The 25,502-nt window shown below is 45.0% G+C and overlaps 1 protein-coding gene across 1 annotated transcript in view; it reads left to right on the top strand.

Moving 5' to 3' along the window:
• The window catches only part of LOC132780008 (myosin-16), a 97,301-nt gene that overhangs the window by 31,366 nt on the left and 40,433 nt on the right, over positions 1-25,502 (top strand). Inside the window, exons 13-24 of the mRNA XM_067462275.1 lie at positions 1,198-1,368; positions 2,877-3,056; positions 7,342-7,465; positions 8,741-8,802; positions 9,316-9,403; positions 13,659-13,776; positions 14,047-14,167; positions 16,467-16,603; positions 19,871-19,952; positions 20,120-20,293; positions 23,045-23,272; positions 24,931-25,035. Coding sequence (XP_067318376.1) covers positions 1,198-1,368; positions 2,877-3,056; positions 7,342-7,465; positions 8,741-8,802; positions 9,316-9,403; positions 13,659-13,776; positions 14,047-14,167; positions 16,467-16,603; positions 19,871-19,952; positions 20,120-20,293; positions 23,045-23,272; positions 24,931-25,035 — 1,590 coding nt within the window. The remainder of the gene's footprint in view (positions 1-1,197; positions 1,369-2,876; positions 3,057-7,341; positions 7,466-8,740; positions 8,803-9,315; positions 9,404-13,658; positions 13,777-14,046; positions 14,168-16,466; positions 16,604-19,870; positions 19,953-20,119; positions 20,294-23,044; positions 23,273-24,930; positions 25,036-25,502) is intronic.

Here is a 25,502-nt window from a genome sequence, read left to right as displayed (position 1 = left end):
GAGGCTATTTAACATTCCAGCTTCATGGGGGTATTCTGGCCACCAGGGGAGCTGTTGCTTCCCATTTGTGATAGTCATGGAGTACTTCCTCATTATGCTGTCGCACCTGGGGGCTATAACTCTTAGTGAAAGAGACATAGACGTGATATCTTTCCCTCAGGGGATTGCTTCTTGCCTTCCTTTAAAGAACTGGAACTCCCAAGGACCAAAACACTGTAGATAACTCAAAATAGGTTTTATTGTCCACAAGGAGTTATCCCTTTAAGGCAATAATCTGGAAGTTTCAAAGGGGTAAAGGAAATATACATTACAGTCTCTGGTTGTCTTGGGTCCAAGAAGATTTCGCAGCTGAGAAGCTTTTCAAGGTCCCCTCTTTCTCAGTGGCTGCAAATGCCTGAACATTCACAGTCCCAATCCAAATTGCCTGTATTTGAAGACACGAAGCCTTCCTCTGGTGCCAAAGGACCGGTTTGAAGGCTCTTGGGTCTCCTCAACGTTGTCCAGGGCGATCTGGGCATGAAGTTTTTACCCAAGGGTAAAAACCTTAGAATTGGTGATGAGAGGCAACTTAATCAAGGGCTTTAGAGCCAAGTCTCTTTCTCACGTCCATCTGATAGAAAGTTTGATGGTAGAATGGAAAAGGAAAAGCTCTGCCCTCCTCCAGGAAGAGGTGGAGCCAAGCAATTGAGCTGAGGAAGCAATATAACTGGTGCAAACAACATTGATTGACAGCTATCAATAACCAATCAATCCAACTATACATTTACAAACTAGGCAAGTTTGGGCATGTTATACAGTTTAAAGTTCTACACACAGATGGCACCACTCGCGCCATCACACTCATTCTTTTGCATGCTTGCTGGAGATTTTATGGCATTGTAATTAGTTAAATTAGCCTCCCTGCATAAGTGGTACCCAAATTTCCTACTTGACAGATACAACAGTCTTTCGGGCTGCAGAGGTCGACAGCAAGCTACACAATGGTCAAAAACTCACTCTGACCTGAGCTGGCTTCGAACTCATGACCTTTAGAAATGGCAAAGCACTTCAACCTTATGGTTGAAGCTTGCATCGTATGAAGGGCATTGTGGGTTGCCATTTCTGAAATGTGTGGAAACGCTGGTTTTACTGGGCGGGATAAAGTCCTAAATGTCTTTATCACGGCTCAAAGCAGTGTCTCTTCTGTTCCTTCTGCAGTTCAACAGCTTTGAGCAGCTGTGCATCAACTTCACCAACGAGAAGCTGCAGCAGTTCTTCAACCACCACATGTTTGTCCTGGAGCAAGAGGAGTATAAGAGAGAAGGGATCGATTGGGTGTTCATTGACTTTGGCCTGGATCTGCAGGCTTGCATTGAGCTCCTGGAAAAGGTGACCACCACCATCATCAATCACTACCACCATTTTGTTTGATTTATAGCCCGTCCCTCCAATTTGCTCCAACACATATTGGTCCTCCTCTTTGTTTACATCCTCACCACATCTTTGTCAGAGAGACACAGATTAGCCCAAGGACATCTAGTTGGCTTCAAGGATGAGTAGTGGTGTGAACTCAAGACGCAGGTCCATGTTGTCTCTCTACGTGACCCACTTACTTACTTGCTTTACTTAGGCGATCCCTTTTGAGGATGATGGTCCTCAAAGTCTGGTGTCCTGGGGTTGGGTTCATAGATGACTGTAGAGCCCTGTTCTTGATATGCATCTTCTTTCACAGTGAGGGCATTGGTTTCCAGGTGGAAGGCGGTCTCTGTTGTGGTTGGCTTGACATGCCTTCCTCTTGGCACGCTTCTCTCTTTCACCCTCCATTCGTGCCTCTTCAAATTCTGCAGCACTGCTGGTCACAGCTGACCTCCAGCTGGAGCGGTCAAAGGCCAGGGCTTCCCAGTTCTCAGTGTCTATGCCAGAATTTTTAAGGTTGGCTCTACATGACCCATAGATAGAATCAAACTCAGCCCCCAGAATCACACTCAATCCCCCCAAATCAAACTCAGCCCCCCCCCGAATCAAACTCAGCCCCCCCCCCCAAATCAAAATCCTGGCTACGGGCCTGTGTGGCAGGCATAACTGCTTGGAGCTTCGTTTGGTCTTTTCCCACCAAAGCGGTACCTATTGATCTACTCACATTTTTAACTGCTAGATTGGCAGAAGCTAGGGCTAACAGCAGGAGCTCAGTCTGTCCCACGGATTCGAACTGCCAACATTCAGGTCAGCAGTTTAGCAGCGCAAGGGTTTAACCCATTGAGCCTCTACTCCCACCAAAGCGGTACCTATTTATCTACTCACATTTTTGAACTGCTAGATTGGCAGAAGCTAGGGCTAACAGCGGGAGCTCACTCTGTCCCACGGATTCGAACTGCCAACTTTCAGGTCAGCAGTTTAGCAGCACAAGGGTTTAACCCATCGCGCCTCTACTCCCACCAAAGTGGTACCTATTGATCTACTCACATTTTTGAACTGCTAGATTGGCAGAAGCTAGGGCTAACAGCGGGAGCTCACTCTGTCCCGCGGATTCGAACTGCCAACTTTCAGGTCAGCAGTTTAGCAGCACAAGGGTTTAACCCATTGCGTCACTATAAAAATAGCCAAAAATGGGTACTGCGTACTTTCAGATTGGAAGGACAACAGAGAAGCAGCAAACTCTGGCCCTTTCTAGACTGCAATATAAAATCCAGATTATCTGCTTTGAACTGAATTATATGGCAGCATAGAGTCATCTAATCCTGCTCCCCCAATCACACAAGCACAGACAAAGGCCAAGGCTTCCCCTTTCATTTCCGGCTCATTGGGTAGAAACCGCATGGTGGACGTTCCTTCAAATCGCGTGCTGTTGAGTTTGTGTCTTCCTCTCACTGGTCCTTCTCGCCCTTTCCTTTCCTCAGCCCATGGGCATCTTCTCCATCCTGGAAGAGCAGTGCGTGTTCCCCAAGGCCACCGATGCGACTTTCAAGGCCGCCCTCTACGACAACCATCTGGGCAAGTCCCCCAACTTCCTGAAGCCCAAAGGCGGCAAGGGCAAAGGGGCGGAAGCTCACTTCGAGCTGGTGCATTATGCAGGGACGGTGAGTACGAAGCATGGAGGTGTTATAGAGCTAAAATTTAGGGGTCTTTGCCAGGAGGCAGAGACCAATTAGACTCCTCAAAGAGTTCTTTTTCCCTGGCGAGACAGAGAAGCATCCCATATTTTTCCCTGATTTCCCAATGAAAAGTCTCACCAGTTGAAGAAAGGCCACCGAAGTTTAATGCGATTCAGCTGAAACCAGATGCAAAGCTGCAATCATTCGCCAAGCTAAGCATGAGGGGAATACACCAATGCAGTCATATTTATAGCAAATTCAAAGTTGTAGAGTTCAAACTCCCCGCCCCGGCTTCCCTGTTGTTCCCTGCCATGATTGGGCGATGGGCTCCAGTGGTCCGTAGGAACCAATGGGGAGACCTCTGCCACCTGGTGGCAACAGCCAATCAGGAGAGATGGAGGCGGGATGAGGGAGCACAAAGGAATCTGGGAAAGGAAGTGCCATGCCATGCGGCCGGCGAGACAAAGGCCAGCCTGATCTATTGTGTTTTGAGTGGAATGAATAGAGCGAAGGCAAAAGGGTTTTTTTTTCGAGGACCTTTTGTCCTTCAGGAGGAAATATGATTAAGATTTTTGCCAAAGGGACAAGCTGAGGGCTGGGCAATTCCTCCGAGGGCCACCAGCTGCCCAGGCTATTGTTCATGCAAAAGGAAGTTGTGGATAAAAATATCCCGGAATGTTTGGGGCTTTGTAGTCCCTTTGGTGGAGCTTCTTCATATATATATATAGGGGAAACAAAGGTCAGAAGAAAAGGGGAAAGGCTTCTGCCACACAAAGAAATCAGAAAACACATTTCATACATCTAAAGTTCATAAAAGGCAAGATTTCATAAGGTTTGTCCATGTGGGGGGAAAGAGTGTTCATAGGGGATGGCTAAAACGCAAGGGTGTTGCACAAGGGTCCTGGCAGGAGTTCTTGAGTGGCCCAAATGGACCTGGTGTCTCTGGAAACAAGCTTTGCTCCCCGTCCTTGGAGAACTACAGCTCCCGAGAGAGGCAGAGACCCCAAGGTCTAGCTATTCCCAAAGTTTCATGGGGTCCTCATTGTTGTTAAGGCCTTGGCAAATTGACCAAGACTTAACCCCTATTGTGCAGTCTGCTACCTTTGTCCTTTGCAGAACTATAAGTCACCATCCCTTGTTGGGGGGGGGGGGTAATGCTTGGTTTCAGAGGGATGCTCTGCCCTGTACATGTCGGTCATTCTGGCTTTGCCTGGGATATTGCTGGGCAAGTGACTTGAAGTCAACACCATCTGCAGCAAATCTAATTTGTATGGGGGCTGAAAACCCAGCAAAAATGTTCCCCTGTGCTTTGTAGAAGGCGTTTGGATCAGGAGGGTTGCGACAGCAGACACAGAAGCTGCCTTCATTCTTCAAGGAGGGCTTTTATCTTCTTCAGTTGCAGAGATAGTACAGATGCTGATAGCAACATACAGCTCTCTCCAACAGTCCACCAGCCATTCATCATCCCTCCATCCATCAATTTCCCATGTGATAGTAGTCTGTATTAGCGTTAGCGGAAGTTTTGCACAGGCTTAGAAGAAAACATGGATTCTGGAGACGTCTGGTTGCAAAGCAAGTTCAATTTACTTAGAGCACTTCCAAAACACATCAATTACAGTAAGCGACCGGACAGGAAGTACACAGGACAAAGGAAGTAGAAGTGTAAACAATTCTGCATCTGCTTGGCAGATACCAGATACTCCCTAATTTTCTCACAACTCCAGACAGAGAGTGTCTCAGGGCTACTTTCTCACAGCCTCTAACATAAACATACATCACTGTAATACAATATTGTGGCATCCATATTTCTACTGCATGAAATGACATTTAAAACACATTACATACTTCAACATATACTGACAGTCTGCTGATACACACACACATGGTGCAATCCTGCCATCCTGGTTTCATCATCCCCATGCCTGGTCGCTGTGATTTAGCGCTTTACCCAGCATTTTACCTTCCAAATATAACAATGTATTTTAAATTTCCAACATTATATATGTTTCCATGAACCTGTTGTGGGGTTTTTACGGTGGAATCCGTAGAACAGCGGTTCTCAAAGTGTGCTCCGTGGAGCCCCTGGGGTTCCTTGTTTCCAGAATTTCCTGGAATGGAAACTAGACAACTTTGTCTTCCCTATTTCCCTCCCCCTGCTCACGAGGTGCCTTGATTGTGCTTTAACTGCATGGAAGAATAAAGGGGGTTGGACTGGATGACCCCTGGTATTCCTATTATTATTATTATTATTATTATTATTATTACTACTACTACTACTACTACTAATACTACTACTACTACCACCACCACGACTACTACTACTACAAAGGCTGAATGGCCATCCATTGGGGTGCTTTGATTGTGCTTTTCCTGCCTGACAGAAGGGGGTTGGACTGGATGGCCTCTGGAGTTCTTTCTCCTTCTTCTTTTCCTCCTCCTCCCTTTTCTTCTCTTTCTCCTCCTCCTCCTTCTCTTTCGCCTCTTCCTTTTCTTTCTCCTCCTCCTCCTCCTCCTTCTTTTCTTCCTTCTCCTTCTCTTTCTCCTTCTCCTTTTCTTTCTCCTCCTCCTCCTCCTTGTCCTCCTTCTCATTCTCCTTCTCATTCTCCTCCTTCTCTTTCTCCTCCTCCTCCTCCTCATTCTCCTCCTCCTCCTCCTTTTCTTCCTTCTCTTTCTCCTGCTCCTTTTCTTTCTCCTCCTCCTCCTCCTTCTCCTCCTTCTCATTCTCCTTCTCTTTCTCCTCCTTCTCTTTCTCCTCCTCCTCCTCCTTCCTCCTTCTCCTCCTCCTCCTCCTCCTTGTCCTCCTCCTCCTTCTCCTCCTCCTCCTCTTTTTCTTTCTCTTCCTCCTCCTCCACCTTCTCCTCCTCCACCACCACCTCCTCCTCCTTTTCTTCTTCCTTCTCCTCCTCCTTTTTCTCCTCCTCCTCCTCCTCCTTCTCTTTCTTCTTCTCCTTTTCTTTCTCCTCCTCCTTCTCCTTCTCCTCCTTCTCATTCTCTTTCTCCTCCTTCTCTTTCTCCTTCTCCTTTTCTTCCTCCTTCTCCTCCTCCTCCTTGTCCTCCTCCTCCTCCTTTTCTTTCTCTTCTCCTCCACCTCCTCCTCCTCCACCACCACCTCCTCCTTCTCCTCCTCCTCCTTTTCTTCTTCCTTCTCCTCCTTTTTCTCCTCCTCCTCCCTTCTCTTTCTCCTCCTCCTTCTCTTTCTCCTTCTCCTTTTCTTTCTCCTCCTCCTCTTTCTCTTTCTCCTCCTTCTCATTCTCCTCCTTCTCCTTCTCATTCCCCTCCTCCTCCTTCTCTTACTTCTCATTCTCCTTCTCATTTTCCTCCTCCTCCTCCTCCTTCTCCTCCTCCTCCTCCTCTTCCTCCTTTTCTTTCTCCTCCTCTTCCTCCTCCTCCTCCTCCTTTTCTTTCTCCTCCTCCTCCTCCACCTTCTTCTCCTCCACCACTACCACCTCCTCCTCCTCCTCCTTCTCTTTCTCCTCCTCCTCCTCCTCCTCCTCCTCCTCCTTCTCCTTTTCTTCTTCCTCCTCCTCTTTCTCCTCCTCCTCCTCCTCCAGGCTGGGTGTTCATCTGTTGGGTGTGCTTTGATTGTGCTTTTTTTCTGCCTGGCAGAATAAAGGGAGTTGGACTGGATGGCCCCGAGGATCTTCCACTGAAATACTGTTACATTTATGTTGGTTAATTAAGGGCTCTGTAACTCGAAAAAGTGGTTTGGCTTGGGCTTAAATTATGTTTCTTGATGTCTCTCAGAGCAGACAACGTTGCCAAAAGATCCAGATCCCTGTTTCAGCTCTTGAGATCGTGATTCAAGTTTCCTGTGTTTGCCTATGTTCCTGAAAGAGTTTTGCATTGGGAAAAGTTTTCTGCTTCCATGCTTATGGATTTATGCCTGTGATCTTGACTTCCTAGATTTCATGTGTTTTGTCATTCTTGATCTACTGTTCTTTCGTATTTTATAGCTCCTTTCCTACTACTTTTTTGGAAAATACCCTTTCCCTCCCTTGTACCTGCTCTTCTTAATAAACTGTTGTAGTTAGTACTACTGGACACTGGTATGGTGCGGGGTGAAAACGTGTCCCCATCAGCGGCCTTCTGCTGATGGGGAGTTTTCCCATGATATCAGATTAGGTCTCTGCACAGAGGGAGTGAAGGATAGCTTAATTAGACGGCTAGAGTGCAACACATACCCAGCTTCTACTCCTCATAGATGCCCACAAACCATTGAGTGGAGTGACTCTTAGTTGTAACACCATTGTCTCCCTGTCTCTCCTTCCAGGTGGGCTACAACATCACCGGGTGGCTGGAGAAGAACAAGGACCCCCTGAACGAAACGGTGGTGGGCTTGTTCCAGAAGTCGGGGATGCCCCTGCTTTGCACTCTCTTTAAAGAAGAAGAGCCCAGTATGTAGATCACGTTGGTTGTTGTTGTTTTTATTATTTTTAATTGTTGTTTCAGCTTTGCAACATCTTATTTAATATTTCCATTGGTGCATATACCTATCAGCATCTTGTTTTCGGGGACCGCCATCGTGCAGCAAGTCAAACCGTTAAGCGATGGTGCAATGGGTTAAACCCTTGTGCTGCTGAACTGCTGACCTGAATCACCAAGAGTCCTCATGGGCCATCCAGTCCAACCCTATTCTGCCCAAGATGCAGGAAGGTTGGCTGAACTGTTGACTAGAAGGTTGGTGGTTCAAATCCCCAGGCAGGGTGAGCTCCCATTGCTAGACTGGGCCACAGCAACGCGTGGCAGGGGACGGCTAGTAATCTATATAAATAAAAACGTAATGTTCGTTTGTGGGATTAAAATAACTCAAAAACCACTGGACAAATTGACACCAAATTTGGACGCAACATACCTACCAGGCCAACAAGTGACCATCACTCATAAAAATACTGAAAAACACAGCAGAATGGACTTAAAAAGCAATATATATATATATATATATATATATTACAGCACATGCACAAAACAACATATATACACAAACACACATATACACAAATATATATATATATACACACACAGCACATATACACCGACTGGGCCACAGCAATGTATGGCAGGGGACGGCTAGTAATAATAATTATTATTTATTTATTTATTTATTTATTTATTTATAGTATTTATATTCCACCCTTCTCACCCTGCAGGGGACTCAGGGTGGATCACAATGTAAATATACATGTCAAGCATTCAATGCCATAGACACACAACATATATAGACAGATACACAGGGGCTATTTAACTTTCTAGCTTCGTGAGGGTATGCTTTTTTGAATTCCAGCCACCGGGGGAATTATAACTTCACAAACTAAAATTAAATAAAAAGTACAGCCTGTTATAACAGACATAAGACAAAACATCAAATGGAAACAATAATGCCCCATTTCTTTGGGGAGAATCAATTAACTGCTTAGGTAAACAGTAAGCTGGGCTGACAGTCGGGAGCTCACACCAACCTGGGGCTTCAAACTGGCAACCTTTCAGTTGGTAGATCTTATCGCTGCTGGTGAGTTACCTGCTGTGCTAAAGCCCGACTCTGAGTCAATATCAACATACCTTTCAAATAGCCAACTATCTAAAACTTCCAACCTTTTGAGAAGGTGTATGTTTAATTGTCTTGATGTCAACCAAAAACTTGAACCACTTGTATTTTGTTGTTTTGTCCTCAGCGGCAGGAACCAAGAAGCAGAAGAGAGGCTCCTCATTTATGACCGTCTCCAACTTCTACAGGGTAAGAGGGCTTTTGGGGGTTTTTTAATACTGGTAGCCAGATTTTATTCATTTTCATGGTTTCCTCCTTTCTGTTGAAATTGTCCACGTGCTTGTTGTGAATTTCAACGGCCTCTCTGTGTAGCCTGGCATGGTGGTTGTGAGAGTGGACCAGCATTTCTGTAGAAAGGAGGAAACCATGAAAATTCCAGAAAGGAAACAATCAGTGCCAGCGAACACCTCCCAACAAAGGATTCCCCCAGGCAGGGAGCAGCCAGGCTTTGGAGCTGCAAACCTATTCGATGCTAATCAAGATGGCCAACAGCAACATGCACATTTGCCACAAACCTTGAATTGAAGTGGACTCAAAGGCAGTTGACATCAAACCAGACCATCCACATACCTTGCCATGCCCAAATACAACCCTTGTTGTCTTCTTCACTTTCCTTTCTATCACGAGTATAGTCCAAGATACCCAGAAGTGTCCTCTTTTTTGCTCAACGTCCTTCTGATGTTTGCCTTCCTACTTTTTCAGGAGCAGCTGAACAAACTGATGGCCACCTTGCACAGCACCGCCCCGCATTTCGTGCGCTGCATCGTCCCCAACGAATTCAAGCAGTCCGGTAGGTATTTTTGCTATTGCATCCCAGATCAAGAAACGAGACCATAAGATTAAATCCACCACACTGGACTGTAGGAAAAACAATCCTTGTTTATTGATGAAAAATTGGTTACAAAAGAAAGGTAAATGCAAAGTCAAAAAGCCACAATAGAAACACAGCAGTCAGTAGAATCTCTGAACTTGAGCAAAATTACAAAAGCCACAATACAAGAACCAGGAACCTGTTAGCCTCTCGCTAACCATGAACTTGAAAACTAGAAGCCTCTGGGATTACCGGCCATGGAACACAGGAATTCTGCCAAGGCACAGCCACAGTCCCAAACGTTGCTTGATCTCAAGAGACACCCGGCAGGAGGCCCCTTAAACCAAAGAAGATATTCTTTGAAATGCCCCTTGACTTTGAAGCCTGGGCCTGTCTCTCCTGTAAACGATGTGACCTTCGTAGAAACTGTGAAACATTTCTGTCTCTAACTATCTGTTCTCTTCGGTCCTCATTAAAAAACCCAGGTGGAGAGATATCACGGCTAGCTTCCAAAACATTTTCCTCTAGCTGTTCAGTTTCACTTTCCTCGCCGCTGACCTCAGCATCAACAACAGATTCCACACTGTCAGGGAGAGCTTGCTCAGTTGGAAAAACTATCAGAGAATCCGGTTCACACAGATCAGGATCAGGCTGAACCCCAACACTTGCTTTGAATTGCAGAGAGCCAAATGTATTCTAGATCTGGGTTGGTGTAGGTTTTTCGGGCTATATGGCCATGTTCTAGTACAGTGCTTCTCAACCTTTCTAAAGCCGTGACCCCTAAATATAGTTCCTCATGTTATGGTGACCTCCAACCATAAAATTATTTTCATTATTTTCATTGCTTCTTTAGAACTGTAATTTCACAACTGTTATAAATCATAACGTAAATATCTGATATGAGGATGTATTTTAATTGTTACAAATTGAACCTAATTAAAGCATAGTGATTAATCACAAAAACAAAAAGTTTGGGGGAGTATGGATAATAGATGATGGGATTTGCAGTACCTTCAGCCGATTCAGCTCTTACTTCCAGAGACCCCCCCAAAAAAATTACAGAATTGGACCAAACTTGGCACAGAGAACCCACATGACCAACGAAAAATACTGGAGGTCCCCAAACGGAGAGGAGGAGGAAGAAGAGCCCAGAAGAGAAGGGGGAGGGGAAGCCTCGCTGCTCCTGCTGCCCCACACTCCTCTCGCCCTTTTCGAGGCTTCCACCAGCGACAGAGGCCTCGAAGGGGGCAAGAAAAGGGTGGCACAGGGTGGCAGAAGTAGCGAGGCTCACCCTCCTTCTCTTCCAGGGTCTTCCCCCTCCTCCTCTCCATTTGGAGGTCCCCAAACGGAGAGGAGGAGGAAGAAGAGCCCAGAGAAGAGTGAAGGCATTCCTCGCTGCTCCTGCTGCTCCACGCTCTTCTTGCCGTTTTTCGAGGCTTCCACAAGCGGCGGAGGCCTTGAAGGGGGCGAGAAGAGGGTGGTCCTGGGGGCTGGCCGCTATTTTGGGAGTCTGAGCGGGCGGGGCTAAAGGAGGCAACCTCGCGACCCCTCTGAAATGGCCAGGCGACCCCTCGAGGGGTCGCAACCCCCAAGTTGAGAACCGCTGTTCTAGTAGCATTCTCTCCTGGCGTTTCGCCTGCATCTATGGCAAGCATCCTCAGAGGTTGTGAGGTATCCTAGATCCTTGCAGAAACAGCCGGAGCCTTTCCACATTAGCAGCACCGTGATTCCACTCTAATTCCTATGACAATACACCATGGATCCATGGGATTGGCAGTTTTTGTATGTATACCTAGAATCCAGAATCAAAGCACTCTCATGCCCCACCAAACCTCAAGCCACTGAATTCCATGGGATGTAGCCAGGGTTGTTAATAGGAGTGCGCAAATCTTTGTTTTTAAATTATAAGTCCTATCTAATTTGTACGTTAAGTCGTATCTAATTCGTACGTTTTGTATATTCAAATAAATATAAGGAAAGCCACTCAATAACAAGGGAACAATCAAGGGCCAGTTAATGTCTCCTAAACAGAGGGTGTCACCAGGCAACAATAGCCAGGCTACCTCTTACTTACTTAGGCGATCCCTCATTGGCCGAGTAGGATAGTCTTCCAGGATCAGATGTCTTGTGAGTCCGTAGGTGGCTGTGGAGCCCTATTCTTCTTGTCCTGCATCTTCTCCCGCAGGAAGGGCATCGATTTCCATGTGGTCTCGGTCGGGGTTGGCTTGACGCGCCTTCCTCTTGGCACACTTCTCCATTTCGCCCTCCATTCGTGCCTCTTCAAATTCTACAGCACTTCTGGTCACAGCTGATCTCCAGCTGGAGTGCTCAAGGGCCAGGGCTTCCCAGTTCTCAGTATCTATGCCAGAGTTTTTAAGGTTGGCTTTGAGCCCATCTTTGATTCTCCTTTCCTGCTCACAAACATTCCGATTTCCGTTCTTAAGTTCAGAGTAGAGCAACTGCTTTGGGAGACGGTGTTCGGGCATCCGGACAACCTGGCTGGTCCAGCAGAGTTGATGGTGGAGGATCATTGCTTCAATGCTGGTGGTCTTTGCCTCTTCTTCCAGCATGCTGACATTTGTCTGCTAGTCTTCCCAAGAAATTTGCAGGATTTTCCAGAGGCAGCGCTGATGGAAGCGTTCCAGGAGTTGCATGTCATGTCTGTAGACAGTCCACGTTTCACAGGTGTATAGCAGGGTTGGGAGGACAATAGCTTTAGAAACAAGCACCTTGGTATCCCTACGGATGTCCTCAAACACTCTCTGCTTCATTCGGAAAAATGCTGCACTTGCAGAGCTCAGGCGGTATTGTATTTCAGTCTCAAATGTTGGCTTTTGTGGAGAGGTGGCTACTGAGGAGTGGAAATGGTCCACATTTTCTAATATTACACCATTAAGCTGTATTTCTGGCATTGGAGAGGGATTGGCTGGTGACTGCTGGAACAACACTTTGGTTTTCTCAATGTTCAATGACAGGCCGAGCTCCTCGTATGCTTCTGCGAAGGTGTTGAGAGTGGCTTGTAGGTCTTCTTCTGAATGCGCACAGATGACGTTGTCATCAGCATACTGGAGTTCTAAAACAGATGTTGTTGTAACCTTGTTTTTGGCTTTCAGTCTGCTGAGGTTAAATAGCTTGCCATTTGACAGATGATTTCCACTCCGGTGGGAAGTTTCCCATCATACGAACAAATATAAAGAAAACTACTCAATAACAAGGGAACTCCAGATAGCAAACAATCAAGGGCCAGTTAATACCTCTGAAGCAGAGGGTGCCACCAGGCAACAATAGCCAGGCAGATACCCTCACTGATTGGCTTTGCAGCTGCATGGCTACTCATTCACAATTGATTCAAACAGACTTGGGTTCTTATTCCACAGATATATATGTCCAGCTAAGGTGCAACTTGACAGAAGCAAAATGCTAGATCCACCAGACACAGGTCTGTAAATCAAGAACTCTGGAGACTTTGGTTACAAAAGAAAACTCAGTTTACTAAGCACAGAAAAACACATCCATCTACAGCAAGCGACAGACAGGAAGAGACAGGAAAACCGAAAGTCAAAACAGAACTTTGCCACTGTGAATCTTTCTTGCTCCAAGTGGCAACTCCCTAGAAGTTCTCCGCAGAAGAGAGCTTATCTTAAGGTCACTTAATCACAGCCTCAACATAAACATTTCAGTACAGCATTTCCATTCTCAGTGGCATCCATATTTGCTACACAAGAATTACTAGGTTCTTGTGGGGTTTTTTTCGGGCTATATGGCCATGTTCTAGAGGCATTTCTCCTGACGTTTCGCCTGCATCTATGGCAAGCATCCTCAGAGGTAGTGAGGTGAGGATGCTTGCCATAGATGCAGGCGAAACGTCAGGAGAAATGCCTCTAGAACATGGCCCTATAGCCCGAAAAACCCCACAAGAACCTAGTGATTCCAGCCATGAAAGCCTTCAACAATACATTTACACAAGAATTGCATTTAAAACTCATACACATAATACATATAATACCTCAATAAATCCTGACAATGTATGCACCCCACTTGCCTCACTGCCAACACATCCTCTGAAGATGCCATTAGCCACAGATGCAGGTGAAACATCAGGAGAGAATGCTGTTGGAACATGGACAGAGGGTCCAGAAAACTCACAGCAACCCAATGATTTTGGCCATGAAAGCCTTCGCCAAAGCGAGATGAGAAATGCTGATGGTTGTTCTGTTTTGTTGTTGTTTTTCAGGGGTGGTGGACGCCCACTTGATCCTGCACCAGCTGGCCTGCAACGGGGTACTCGAAGGCATCCGTATTTGCAGGAAGGGCTTCCCCAACAGACTGCAATACCCAGAATTCAAACAGAGGTGCCTTTCTCCCCTTATTTCTCAAAATAACATGTGCTGGAGAGTCCCGAGGAAGCCCAGTGGCTAGTTGTTGCTCTGATGAGGATGCTCAGGTTCCACTTTTCTCTCCATTGAGATGCAAAGGCTATGACTCGATTTGATATTAGTATTGAAAGCAAATGAAGGCAGGCGTAACCCAGTGTCGCACAGTTTTACTGTGGTTATTTCTGAAGGTGGTTATTGCTTGTTGAAAGCCCTCCAACGCTGTTGTTTGCCTCTCATCCGCGCCAGGTACCAGGTGCTGAACCCCAATGTCATCCCGTCGGGCTTTGTGGACAACAAGAAGGCCTCTGAACTGCTGCTGGGAACCCTTGATTTGGGAGAGAATGAATACAAAATTGGACACACCAAGGTATCCTTCTGGGATTCCTATTCGATTTCCGTCAGTTGTGTATCCACACGACAGAATTATAGCAGGTTGATACCGCTTCAACTGTCAAAGGTTCCACGCTATGGAATCCGTGGGTTTGTTGTTTAGAAAGATACTTCAGATTTGCTCTTAGCCTGAAGCACTAGAGTATTCTTAATTGTTAATTAATAGTAATAATTAATAATGATCAATAGTTAATAACTAATGATTAATGCAGTCATGCTGGCCACATGACCTTGGAGGTGTCTATGGACAACGCTGGCTCTTCAGCTTAGAAATGGAGATGAGCACCACACCCCAGAGTCAGACATGACTGGACTTAATGTCAGGGGACAACCTTTACCTTTTAATGATTAATTATTAATCATTATAAATTATTAATTATTATCAATTATAGTTATCAATTAGTAATGATTATGTATTAATGATCAATGATCAATCCTTCTCCAGAATACCAGAATTACTATTTACTCATTTTTAGATATTAACTACTAATACTCAATTATTATCAATTATCAATTATTAATGATTTATGATCAATGACCAATCCTTCTCCAGAATCCCAGAATTACTAATTACTAAGTTTAGTTATGAATTATTAATTCTCAATTATTATCAGTTATCAATTATTAATTATTAATGATCAATGATCAATCCCAGAATTCACAATTACTAATTTTTAGATATTAATTAATAATTCTCAATTATTCTTAATTATCAATTATTATCAATTATCAATTACTGATCATTAATTATCAATGATCAATCCTTCTCCAGAATCCAAAAATTACTATTTACTAATTTTAGTTATTAATTACTTATTCTCAATTATTATCAATTATCAATTATTGATTAATGATCAATGATCAATCCTTCTCCAGAATCTGAAAATTACTGAAAATTACTATTTACTAATTTTAGTTATTAATTACTTATTCTCAATTATGATCAATTATCAATTATTGATTAATGATCAATGATCAATGATCAATCCTTCTCCAGAATCCCAGAATTACTATTTACTAATTTTTAGATATTAATTACTAATTCTCAATTATTAATTATCAATTATTATCAATTATTATCAATTATTATCAGGTGTTGATCTCCTCTTCATGGGCGGAGAAATCCAATCAATAATTATCAATGATCAATCCTTCTCCAGAATCCAAGAATTACTAATTACTAAGTTTAGTTATTAATAATTGATAATTGATAATTATTGATTATCAATTATCAATTATTATTATTATCAATCATTAATTATTATCAATTATCAATGATTAGTGATCAATTAACAATCTTTCTCCATAATCTTTGAATTACCATTTACTAATTTTAGTTAGTAATTACTAATTATCAATTATAAATTATTATCGATTATTAATTATTATCAATTGTCAATGATTAATTATTAATGATCAATATTTCTCCAGAATCCCAGAATTATGTAGCATGGCAGTCATCAAAAGTGCCATCAAATTGCTATTCTTCTGCAGTGTTGATAGCAGAAACTCCCAGAAGTGTGCTGGAAGATTTGGGTGTTATAGTTTGGTGAGCCATCATCGCTGTTTAGCAGAGAAGGCCCTCAAGACCTGATGAAACTAGAACTCCTAGGATTCCATTGCATTGGGTCATGCCAGCTGAAGTGGTCTCAAACTGTTTTCATTCTACAGTCTAGATGTGCAAACTTGGGCCTTCCCTTCAGGTGTTTTGGACTTCCACCATTCCTAACAGCCTCAGCCCCCTTCCTTTTCCTTTTCCCTTTCCTCTGGCTGAGGGGGAAAACGAATCATAGAATCATAGAATCAAAGAGTTGGAAGAGACCTCATGGGCCATCCAGTCCAACCCCCTGCCAAGAAGCAGGAATATTGCATTCAAGAAGGGGCCTGAGGATGTGAGGAATTGTGGGAGTTGAAGTCCAAAACACTTGGAGGGAAGGCCCAAGTTTGCCCATGCCTGGTGTAAATGCTTATGGAGCTATCCAAGGTGCTGGAGCTTATCTCCAAAGCTGGTTCAGCACTTTGGATAGCTCCAGGAATCAAATACATTCAATATACTGGGAGCTCAATCCTAGTGAAGCATATATATCAGGCATGGGCCAACTTGGACCCTCCAGGTGCTTTGGACTGCAACTCCCACAATTCCTAACAGTCTACCGGCTGTTAGGAATTGTGGGAGTTGCGGTCCAAAGCACCTGGAGGGTCCAAGTTGGCCCACTGAGTGGTTTTGCTATCTCTCAGTCGATCAAACACCACATGGATCCCTTTTTCCCCCTCAGGTCTTCTTCCGCGCCGGAGTCTTAGCCAAGCTGGAAGACATGCGAGACGAACGGTTGGCCAAAATCATGACGATGCTGCAGTGTCGCGGCCGGGGCTTCCTGATGAGAATCGAGTATAAAAAGATGCTCGACAGGAAGTATGTGCCATTGCTCACATCTAATACCTGCCCTTCTTTTCTTTTAATTGTTTTATTGGGTTTTTTTCCCCCCACTCCCACCCTCCCCTCCTTGTACATGCGATTTATACATCAAACTACAGAAGTTACATTTGAATTATCAGTCTCAGTCTTAATTTTTCTACTCCACGTCTTAGCACATTCTCTAAATAATTCCTAACTGGTTCCCACATCCTCTTAGTTATGATGACCTTTTCAATTTTGCCTATATTATTCCATTTGCAATTTGTTATTTCCACATTGAAGATATTAACTATATAGTTATACCAATTAGTCAGTGTCCATTTTGTTTTATCTTTCCTTACTTACTTACTTAGGCGATCTCTCGTAGTCCGAGGATGATGGTCCTCCAAATGTAGTGTCCTGGCGGTGGGTCTGTAGCTGTCTGTCAAGCCCTATTCTTGACCCGCAGGTTCTCCTGCAGTGAGGGCATCGGTTTCTAGACAGAAGGCGGTCTCGGTTGGGGTTGGCTTGGTGCGCCTTCCTCTTGGCACGTTTCTCTCTTTTGCCCTCCATTCGTGCCTCTTCAAATTCTGCAGCACTGCTGGTCAGAGCTGACCTCCAACTGGAGCACTCAAGAGCCAGGGCTTCCCAGTTCTCGGTGTCTATGCCACAGTTTTTAAGGTTGGCTTTGAGCCCATCTTTCAATCTCTCTTCCTGCCCACCAACATTCTGTTTTCCATTCTTAAGTTTGGAATAGAGCAACTGCTTTGGGAGACAGTGATTGGGCATCCGGACAATGTGGCCAGTGCAGCGGAGTTGATGGCAGAGGACCATCGCTTCAATGCTGGTGGTCTTTGCTTCTTCTTCCAGCACGCTGACATTTGTCTGCTTGTCTTCCCAAGAGATTTGCAGGATTTTCCAGAGGCAACGCTGGTGGAATCGTTCCAGGAGTTGCATGTGGCATCTATAGACAGTCCACGTCTTGCAGGAATATAGCAGGGTTGGGACGGCAATAGCTTTATAAAAAAGCCCCTTGATATCCCTACGGATGTCCTGGTCTTCAAACGCTCTCTGCTTCATTCAGAAGAATGCTGCACTCGCAGAACTCGGATGGTGTTGTATTTCAGTGTCAATGTTGACATCTGTAGATAGTCCACATCTCGCAGGCATATAGCAGGGTTGGGAGGACAACAGCTTTATAAACAAGCACCTTGGTCTCCCTACGGATGATCCTCAAACACTCTCTGCTTGATTCAGAAGAATGCTGCACTCGCAGAGCTCAGGCGATGTTGTATTTCAGTGTCAATGTTGACTTTGGTGGAGAGGTGGCTGTCAAGGGAGCAGAAATGGTCAACATTTTCTAATGTTACACCATTAAGCTGTATCTCTGGCATTGGAGAGGGATTTATCTTTCCAACCCCTCACTAAAACAATTTGTACACACCCTTTTTATTTGTCAACCAATTTTCCCTTTTGTATATTCTTCACTCCTGTTATCCATACATGTATTACATTTCTATTAACTATTACTATTGGTGAATTTAACAATTCTATTGATTTCTCCTTCAATCATTTACGAGTATTCTTGCAGTTGATCACATTCCCATATAGAATCATAGAATCATAGAATCAAAGAGTTGGAAGAGACCTCATGGGCCATCCAGTCCAACCCCATTCTGCCAAGAAGCAGGAATGTTGCATTCAAATCACCCCTGACAGATGGCCATTCAGCCTCTGCTTAAAAGCTTCCAAAGAAGGAGCCTCCACCACACTCCGGGGCAGAGAGTTCCACTGCTGAACGGCTCTCACAGTCAGGAAGTTCTTCCTCATGTTCAGATGGAATCTCCTCTCTTGTAGTTTGAAGCCATTGTTCCGCGTCCTAGTCTCCAAGGAAGCAGAAAACAAGCTTGCTCCCTCCTCCCTGTGGCTTCCTCTCACATATTTATACATGGCTATCATATCTCCTCTCAGCCTTCTCTTCTTCAGGCTAAACATGCCCAGTTCCCTAAGCCGCTCCTCCTAGGGCTTGTTCTCCAGACCCTTGATCATTTTAGTCGCCCTCCTCTGGACACATTCCAGCTTGTCAATATCTCTCTTGAATTGTGGTGCCCAGAATTGGACACAATATTCCAGATGTGGTCTAACCAAAGCAGAATAGAGGGGTAGCATTACTTCCCTAGATCTAGACACTATGCTCCTCTTGATGCAGGCCAAAATCCCATTGGCTTTTTTGCCACCACATCACATTCCTGGCTCATGTTTAACTTGTTGTCCATGAGGACTCCAAGATCTTTTTCACACGTAGTGCTCTCGAGCCAGGCATTGTCCCCCATTCTGTATCTTTGCATTTCATTTTTTTAGTTTTGGCCCATCTCTCTAATCTGTCAAGATCATTTTGAATTCTGCTCCTGTCCTCTGGACTATTGGCTCTCCCTCCCAATTTGGTGTCGTCTGCAAACTTGATGATCATGCCTTCTAGCCCTTCATCTAAGTCATTAATAAAGATGTTGAACAGGACCGGGCCCAGGACAGAACCCTGCGGCACTCCGCTCGTCACTTCTTTCCAAGATGAAGAGGAAGCATTAGTGAGCACTCTCTGTGTTCGTCCACTTAACCAATTCCAGATCCACCTCACCGTAGTTTTGCCTAGCCCACATTGGACTAGTTTCCTTGCCAGAAGGTCATGGGGGACCTTGTCGAAGGCCTTACTGAAATCCAGGTACGCTACATCCACGGCATCATTCCCCGCATCTACCCAGCTTGTAGCTCTATCGAAGAAAGAGATCAGATTAGTCTGGCATGACTTGTTCTTGATAAATCCATGTTGACTATTAGCGATGACTGCATTTGTTTCTAAGTGTTTGCAGACCGCTTCCTTAACAATCTTTTCAAGAATCTTGCCCGGTATCGACGTGAGGCTGACCGGACGGTAGTTGTTTGGGTCATCCTTTTTTCCCTTATGGAAGATTGGGACCACATTGGCCCATATGATTAAACACCCCTCTTTGTTCACAACCATGCCAACACCTATCCTTTATTCCTGGTACAAAACGTGAAAGTTGTGCAGGAGTTCTGTACCATTTTTGTAACATTTTCCTTTTTGCTTCCCTTAATACATTGTTATTTTCTTTTGCTATATTACTTATTTCCCTTTGGATGTCCTCCCTCTTGATCTAGTACCTGCCCTTCGATCCTTTGAGAAAGCAAACAACAACAATAACAGCTTACCATTGTGGTTGTTTCTCTGGGTGGGAGTTTCACCACTCGTTTTCCTTTTCATTCCAGGCTGGGTTTGATACTTATCCAGAGGAACGTCCGCAAATTCTTGCAGATGCGGTTCTGGGGCTGGTGGAAGCTGTACAACAAGGTGAGGGAATGGACCATCCATTCCACGTGGATTTCCGCTCTGCGTGGACGGAGGATCATTAGATTTTGTTATTGTTGTGGGTGCTGTGCCTTGAAAGGCTGACTCCATCCTGCATGGTGACGGGGATGATGCCTCTTGTTACTCACCTGTTTACCTGCCTCCCACAGGTGAAGCCTTTGCTGAATGTCGCCCGCCAAGAGGACGAGATGAAAGCCAAAGAGGAAGAGCTCAGGAGTGCCATGTCCAAGACACAGGAGCTGGTGGACCGCGTCAAAGAGCTGGAAGAAAAGCTGGCCACCCTCAGCCAGGAGAAGAACGACCTGACCATCCAGTTGCAGGCTGTGAGTTGCCAAAAATGTGTTGCGCCTGGTCGTTGTAATGCTCATGTATTGGAGCTCTGAGGACACAGGAAAACTATGAGTGTGTCACATCTCCAAGGAATTGGCTGCAATGCTCCAGTCTGACCATGATCTTGGGGATATAGTTGGGCAGCCATTTTCAGGTGAACATCTGTCTCTGATGCATGAAAAGTAAGGTCATGGTATCATCTTGGATGGGAGTCCCTTTGCAAGTTGATAAATGGATGACCGCTGTGGTTGTGTTGCAGTACCACCAATGGTGGTGGAGAACATCTAGACCAGGCATGGCCAAATTTCATCCCTCCAGGTGTTGAAGTCTAAAACACCTGGAGGACTCAAGTTTGACCACGCCTGGTCTAGACAGAGATGGGACAGTAATGTAGGAAAATCCACTATGTCCCTCCAATTCCATGACTTACAAGCTACAGTCTCTATACAATAACTCCATCTCATAGAGGACATCTTGCTATGTCTTCTAGCACAGGCATGGGCCAACTTCGACCCTCACTCCAGGTGTTTTGGACTTCAAATTCCACATCTTGCTATGAGGACATCTTGCTATGTCTTCTAGCATAGGCATGAGCCAACCAGCCCTCCCTCCAGGTGTTTTGGACTTCAACTCCCACATCTTGCTATAAGGACATCTTGCTATGTTTTCTAGCATAGGCATGAGCATGAGCCAACATGCTATGTCTTCTAGCATGGGCATGGGCCAACTTCAGCCCTCACTCCAGGTGTTTTGGACTTTAAATCCCACATCTTGCTATGAGGACATCTTGCTATGTCTTCTAGCATAGGCATGGGCCAACCAGCCCTCCCTCCAGGTGTTTTGGACTTCAACTCCCACATCTTGCTATGAGGACATCTTGCTATGTCTTCTAGCATAGGCATGGGCCAACCAGCCCTCCCTCCAGGTATTTTGGACTTCAGCTCCCACATTTGGCTATGAGGACATCTTGCTATGTTTTCTAGCATAGGCATGGGCCAACTTGCTAGGTCTTCTAGCATGGGCATGGGCATGGGCATGGGCCAACTTTGGCCCTCCCTCTAGGTATTTTGGACTTGAACTCCCACATCTTGCTATGAGGACATCTTGCTATGTCTTCTAGCATAGACATGGGCATGGACCAACTTCAGCCCTCTCTCCAGGTGTTTTGGACTTCAACTTCCACATCTTGCTATGAGGACATCTTGCTATGTCTTCTAGCATGGGCATGGGCATGCAACAACTTCGGCCCTCCCTCCAGGTATTTTGGATTTCAACTCCCACAACTTGCTATGAGAACATCTTGCTATGTTTTCCAGCATAGGCATGGGTCAACTTCGGCCCTCCTTCCAGGTGTTTTGGACTTCAACCCCCACAACTTGCTATGAGGGCATCTTGCTATGTCTTCTAGCATAGGCATGGGCCAACATCTTGCTATGTCTTCTAGCATAGGCATAGTCATGGGCCAACTTCAGCCCTCCCTCCAGGTGTTTTGGACTTCAACTCCCACAATTCCTAACAGCCTACCATCTGTTAGAAATTGTGGGAGTTGAAGTCTAAAACATCTGGAGGGAGGGCCGAAGTTGGCCCATGCCTATGCTAGAAGACATAGCATGGCTCCATGATCAATTTATGGTGGAAGCATTCCATAGAATTCCCTGGAGGGCCTAGAAACACTCCAAGAGAGGACATATTTTGTCATATAGGTAAAAGAGTGATATGGTTGCATTCCGAGTACTTAATGACTTGGATGAAGGTTTAAGAAGGCATCTTTATCAAGTTTACAGATGACACCAAATTGGGAGGGAGAGCTAATACTCCAGGAGAGAAGGTCAGGATCCAAGATGACCTCAGCAGGTTAGAGAGCTGAATGGCCAAAACTAACAAAATGCATGTCAACAAGGAGAAATGTAAGATACTTCACTTAGGCAGAAGAAACGATATTCAGTGATACAGAATGGATGATGCCTGATTCAACAACAGTCCATGTGAGAAAGATCTTGGAGTCTTCATGGAGAACAAGTGGAATATGAGCCAAGAGTGTGATGCAGCATCTCAAAAAGCCAATGGGATTTTGGGCTGCATCCAAAGGAGTTTAGTGTCCAGATCGAGCGAAGTCATTGTGCCTCTCTCTTCTGCTTTGGTCAGAACTCAAAAGAGATATTGACTCTAAGCTGGAAGGTGTCCAGAGGAGGGCAACTGAAATGATCAAAGGTCTGGAGACCATGAATCTCTCTGAGGAGCGTCTTAAAGAACTGGGTTTAGCCTGCAGAAGAGAAGGTTGAGAGGAGATATGATGATAGCCATGTATAGATATGTGAAAGGATGTCCTAAGGAAGAGGGAACAGGCTTGTTTTCTCTTCCCTGGAAACTAGGACTCAGAGCCATGGGTTCAAATGACAGGACCAATTGTCCAAAATACCTGGAGGGAGGGCTGAAGTTGGCCCATGCCTATGCTAGAAGACATAGCAAGATGTCCTCATAGCAAGATGTGGGAGTTGAAGTCCAAAATTCCTGGAGAGACGGCTGAAGTTAGGAAGAACTTCCTGTTCATCAGTGGAATTCTCTGTCTCGGAGATTGGTGGATGCTCCTTCCTTGGACGCTTTGCAACAGAGGCTGGATGGCCACCTATCAGGGATGCTTAGATTGTGCTTTTCCTCCATGGCAAGACTAGATGGCCCATGTGGTGTCTTCCAACTCTATGATTCTGGGTTGGTGCTGACCCTTTTCCCCCTTCCATTTCCAGGAGCAAGAGAACTTGTCGGATGCTGAGGAGCGCTTGACCCAGATGATGAAGTCCAAGATGGACCTGGAGAGCCAGATCTCAGATATGAAGGAGCGCTTGGAGGAGGAGGAGGGCTCAGCAGCAACGCTGGGGGCCCAGAAGCGCAAGCTGGAAGGGGAGCTGAGCGACCTCAAGAGGGACCTCGAAGGCCTGGAGACCACCCTCGCCAAGACAGAGAAGGAGAAGCAGGTACGTCGCGCCAGTCTGATCTTTAGGTTGGTCCTCTAGGTTGGGACAACATGTTTGGGAAAATGTTTGGTTGGCCAAGCTAACCAATCGTATTCGGGGAGGAAACAATGAGGAATTAAATGTGTTGTTGAAGACTTTCATGCCCAGAATCACTGGGTTTGCTGTGAGTTTTCCAGGGTGTCTGGCCATGTTCTAGAAGCATTCTATCCTGACGTTTCGCCCACATCTATGGCAGGCATTCTCAGAGGTTGTAAGGTCTGTTGGAAAACTAGGCAAGTGGGGTTTATATATCTGTGGAGTGTCCACAGAGTAGGAGAATGAACTCATTTGTTTGAGGCAGGTGTGAATGTGACAATTGGACAGCTCAAGTAGCATTGAATAGCCTTGCAGCTTCAAACCCTGGCTGCTTTCTGCCTGGGGGAATTTTTCACCCACATCTATGGCAGGCATCCTCAGAGGTTGTGAGGTCTGTTGGAAAACTAAGTGGGGTTTATATATCTGTGGAATGTCCACAGAGTGGGAGAAAGAACTCATTTGTTTGAGGCAGGTGTGAATGTGACAATTGGGCAGCTTGATTAGCATTGAATAGCCTTGCAGCTTCAAAGCCTGGCTGCTTCCTGCCTGGGGGAATTTTTCACCCACATCTATAGCAGGCATACTCAGGGGTTGTGAGGTCTGTTGGAAACTAGAAAATGGGGTTTATATATCTGTGGAATGTCCACAGAGTGGGAGAAAGTACTCATCTGTTTGAGGCAGGTGTGAATGCGGCTGTTGGGGTTCAGCCTGATCCTGATCTGGGTGAACCGGATTCTCTGATAGTTTTTCCAACTGAGCAAGCTCTCCCTGACAGTGTGGAATCTGTTGTTGATGCTGAGGTCAGCGGCGAAGAAAGTGAAACTGAACAGCTGAAGGAAAATGTTTTGGAAGCTAGCTGTGATATCTCTCCACTTGGGTTTTTTAATGAGGACCAAAGAGAACTGATAGTTAGAGACAGAAATGTTTCACAGTTTCTACGAAGGTCAAATCGTTTACAGGAGAGACAGGCCCAGGTTTCAAAGTCAAGGGGCGTTTCAAAGAATATCTTCTTTGGTTTAAGGGGCCTCCTGCCGGGTGTCTCTTGAGATAAAGCAACGTTTGGGACTGTGGCTGTGCCTTGGCTGAATTCCTGTGTTCCATGGCCGGTAATCCCAGAGGCTTCTAGTTTTCAAGTTCATGTTTAGCGAGAGGCTAACAGGTTCCTGGTTCTTGTATTGTGGCTTTTGGAATTTTGCTCAAGTTCAGAGATTCTACTGACTGCTGTGTTTCTATTGTGGCTTTTTGACTTTGCATTTACCTTTCTTTTGTAACCAATTTTTCATCAATAAACAAGGATTGTTTTTCCTACAGTCCAGTGTGGTGGATTTAATCTTATGGTCTCGTTTCTTGATCTGGGATGCAACAGCGGCAATTGGTCAACTTGATTTGCACTGAATGCCCTTGTAGCTTCAAAGCCTGTCTGCTTCCAGGTTGGGAAACACTGGTTATGGGTCACCCATTTTGCCCTTTGAGAGTCCCAAGGCAGGAGAATGGACTCCTTTGGTTGTCCTCCCGTTCATCCCACAGGGAATTAGGAGAAAATAGGCCTATTGATTGACTCTATGCGCTTCCCTTTTTTCCAGGCTTTGGACCACAGGGTCCGCACCCTGACCGGTGACCTCCAAGCCCGGGATGACACGGTCGCCAAACTCCAGAAGGAGAAGAGGGCGCTGGAAGAGTTGCACCAGGTGAGAAAGACCCAGCAAGACTGGGCTCTGTTTGGCCATGGGAACCCATTGAGTGGCCTTGGACATGGTAGAGTTTGGTAAAGTACATATACATGTGTGCATGTGTGTGAATTAGTTCACACAAACACTCTCCATCCATCTGCCACTGGCCTGGCCCATGCCTGATATATAATATAATATAATATAATATAATAAATATAGTATATATTATATATATTATATATATAATATAATATAATATAATATAATATAATAAATATAATATAATATAATATAATATAATATAATATATAATAAATATAATATATAATGTAATATAATATAAATGTAATGTTCCTTTGTGGGAGAAACATAACTCGGAAACCACTGGATGAATTGACACAAAATTTTAACAAAATACACCTAACAGTCCATCAAGTGTCCATCACCCCTAAACACACACACACACAATAACCAGCAGAACTGGC

Source organism: Anolis sagrei, chromosome Y (genome assembly GCF_037176765.1).
Source record: "Anolis sagrei isolate rAnoSag1 chromosome Y, rAnoSag1.mat, whole genome shotgun sequence".
NCBI lineage: Eukaryota > Metazoa > Chordata > Lepidosauria > Squamata > Dactyloidae > Anolis > Anolis sagrei.
This window is presented reverse-complemented; position numbering and strand designations above follow the sequence as displayed.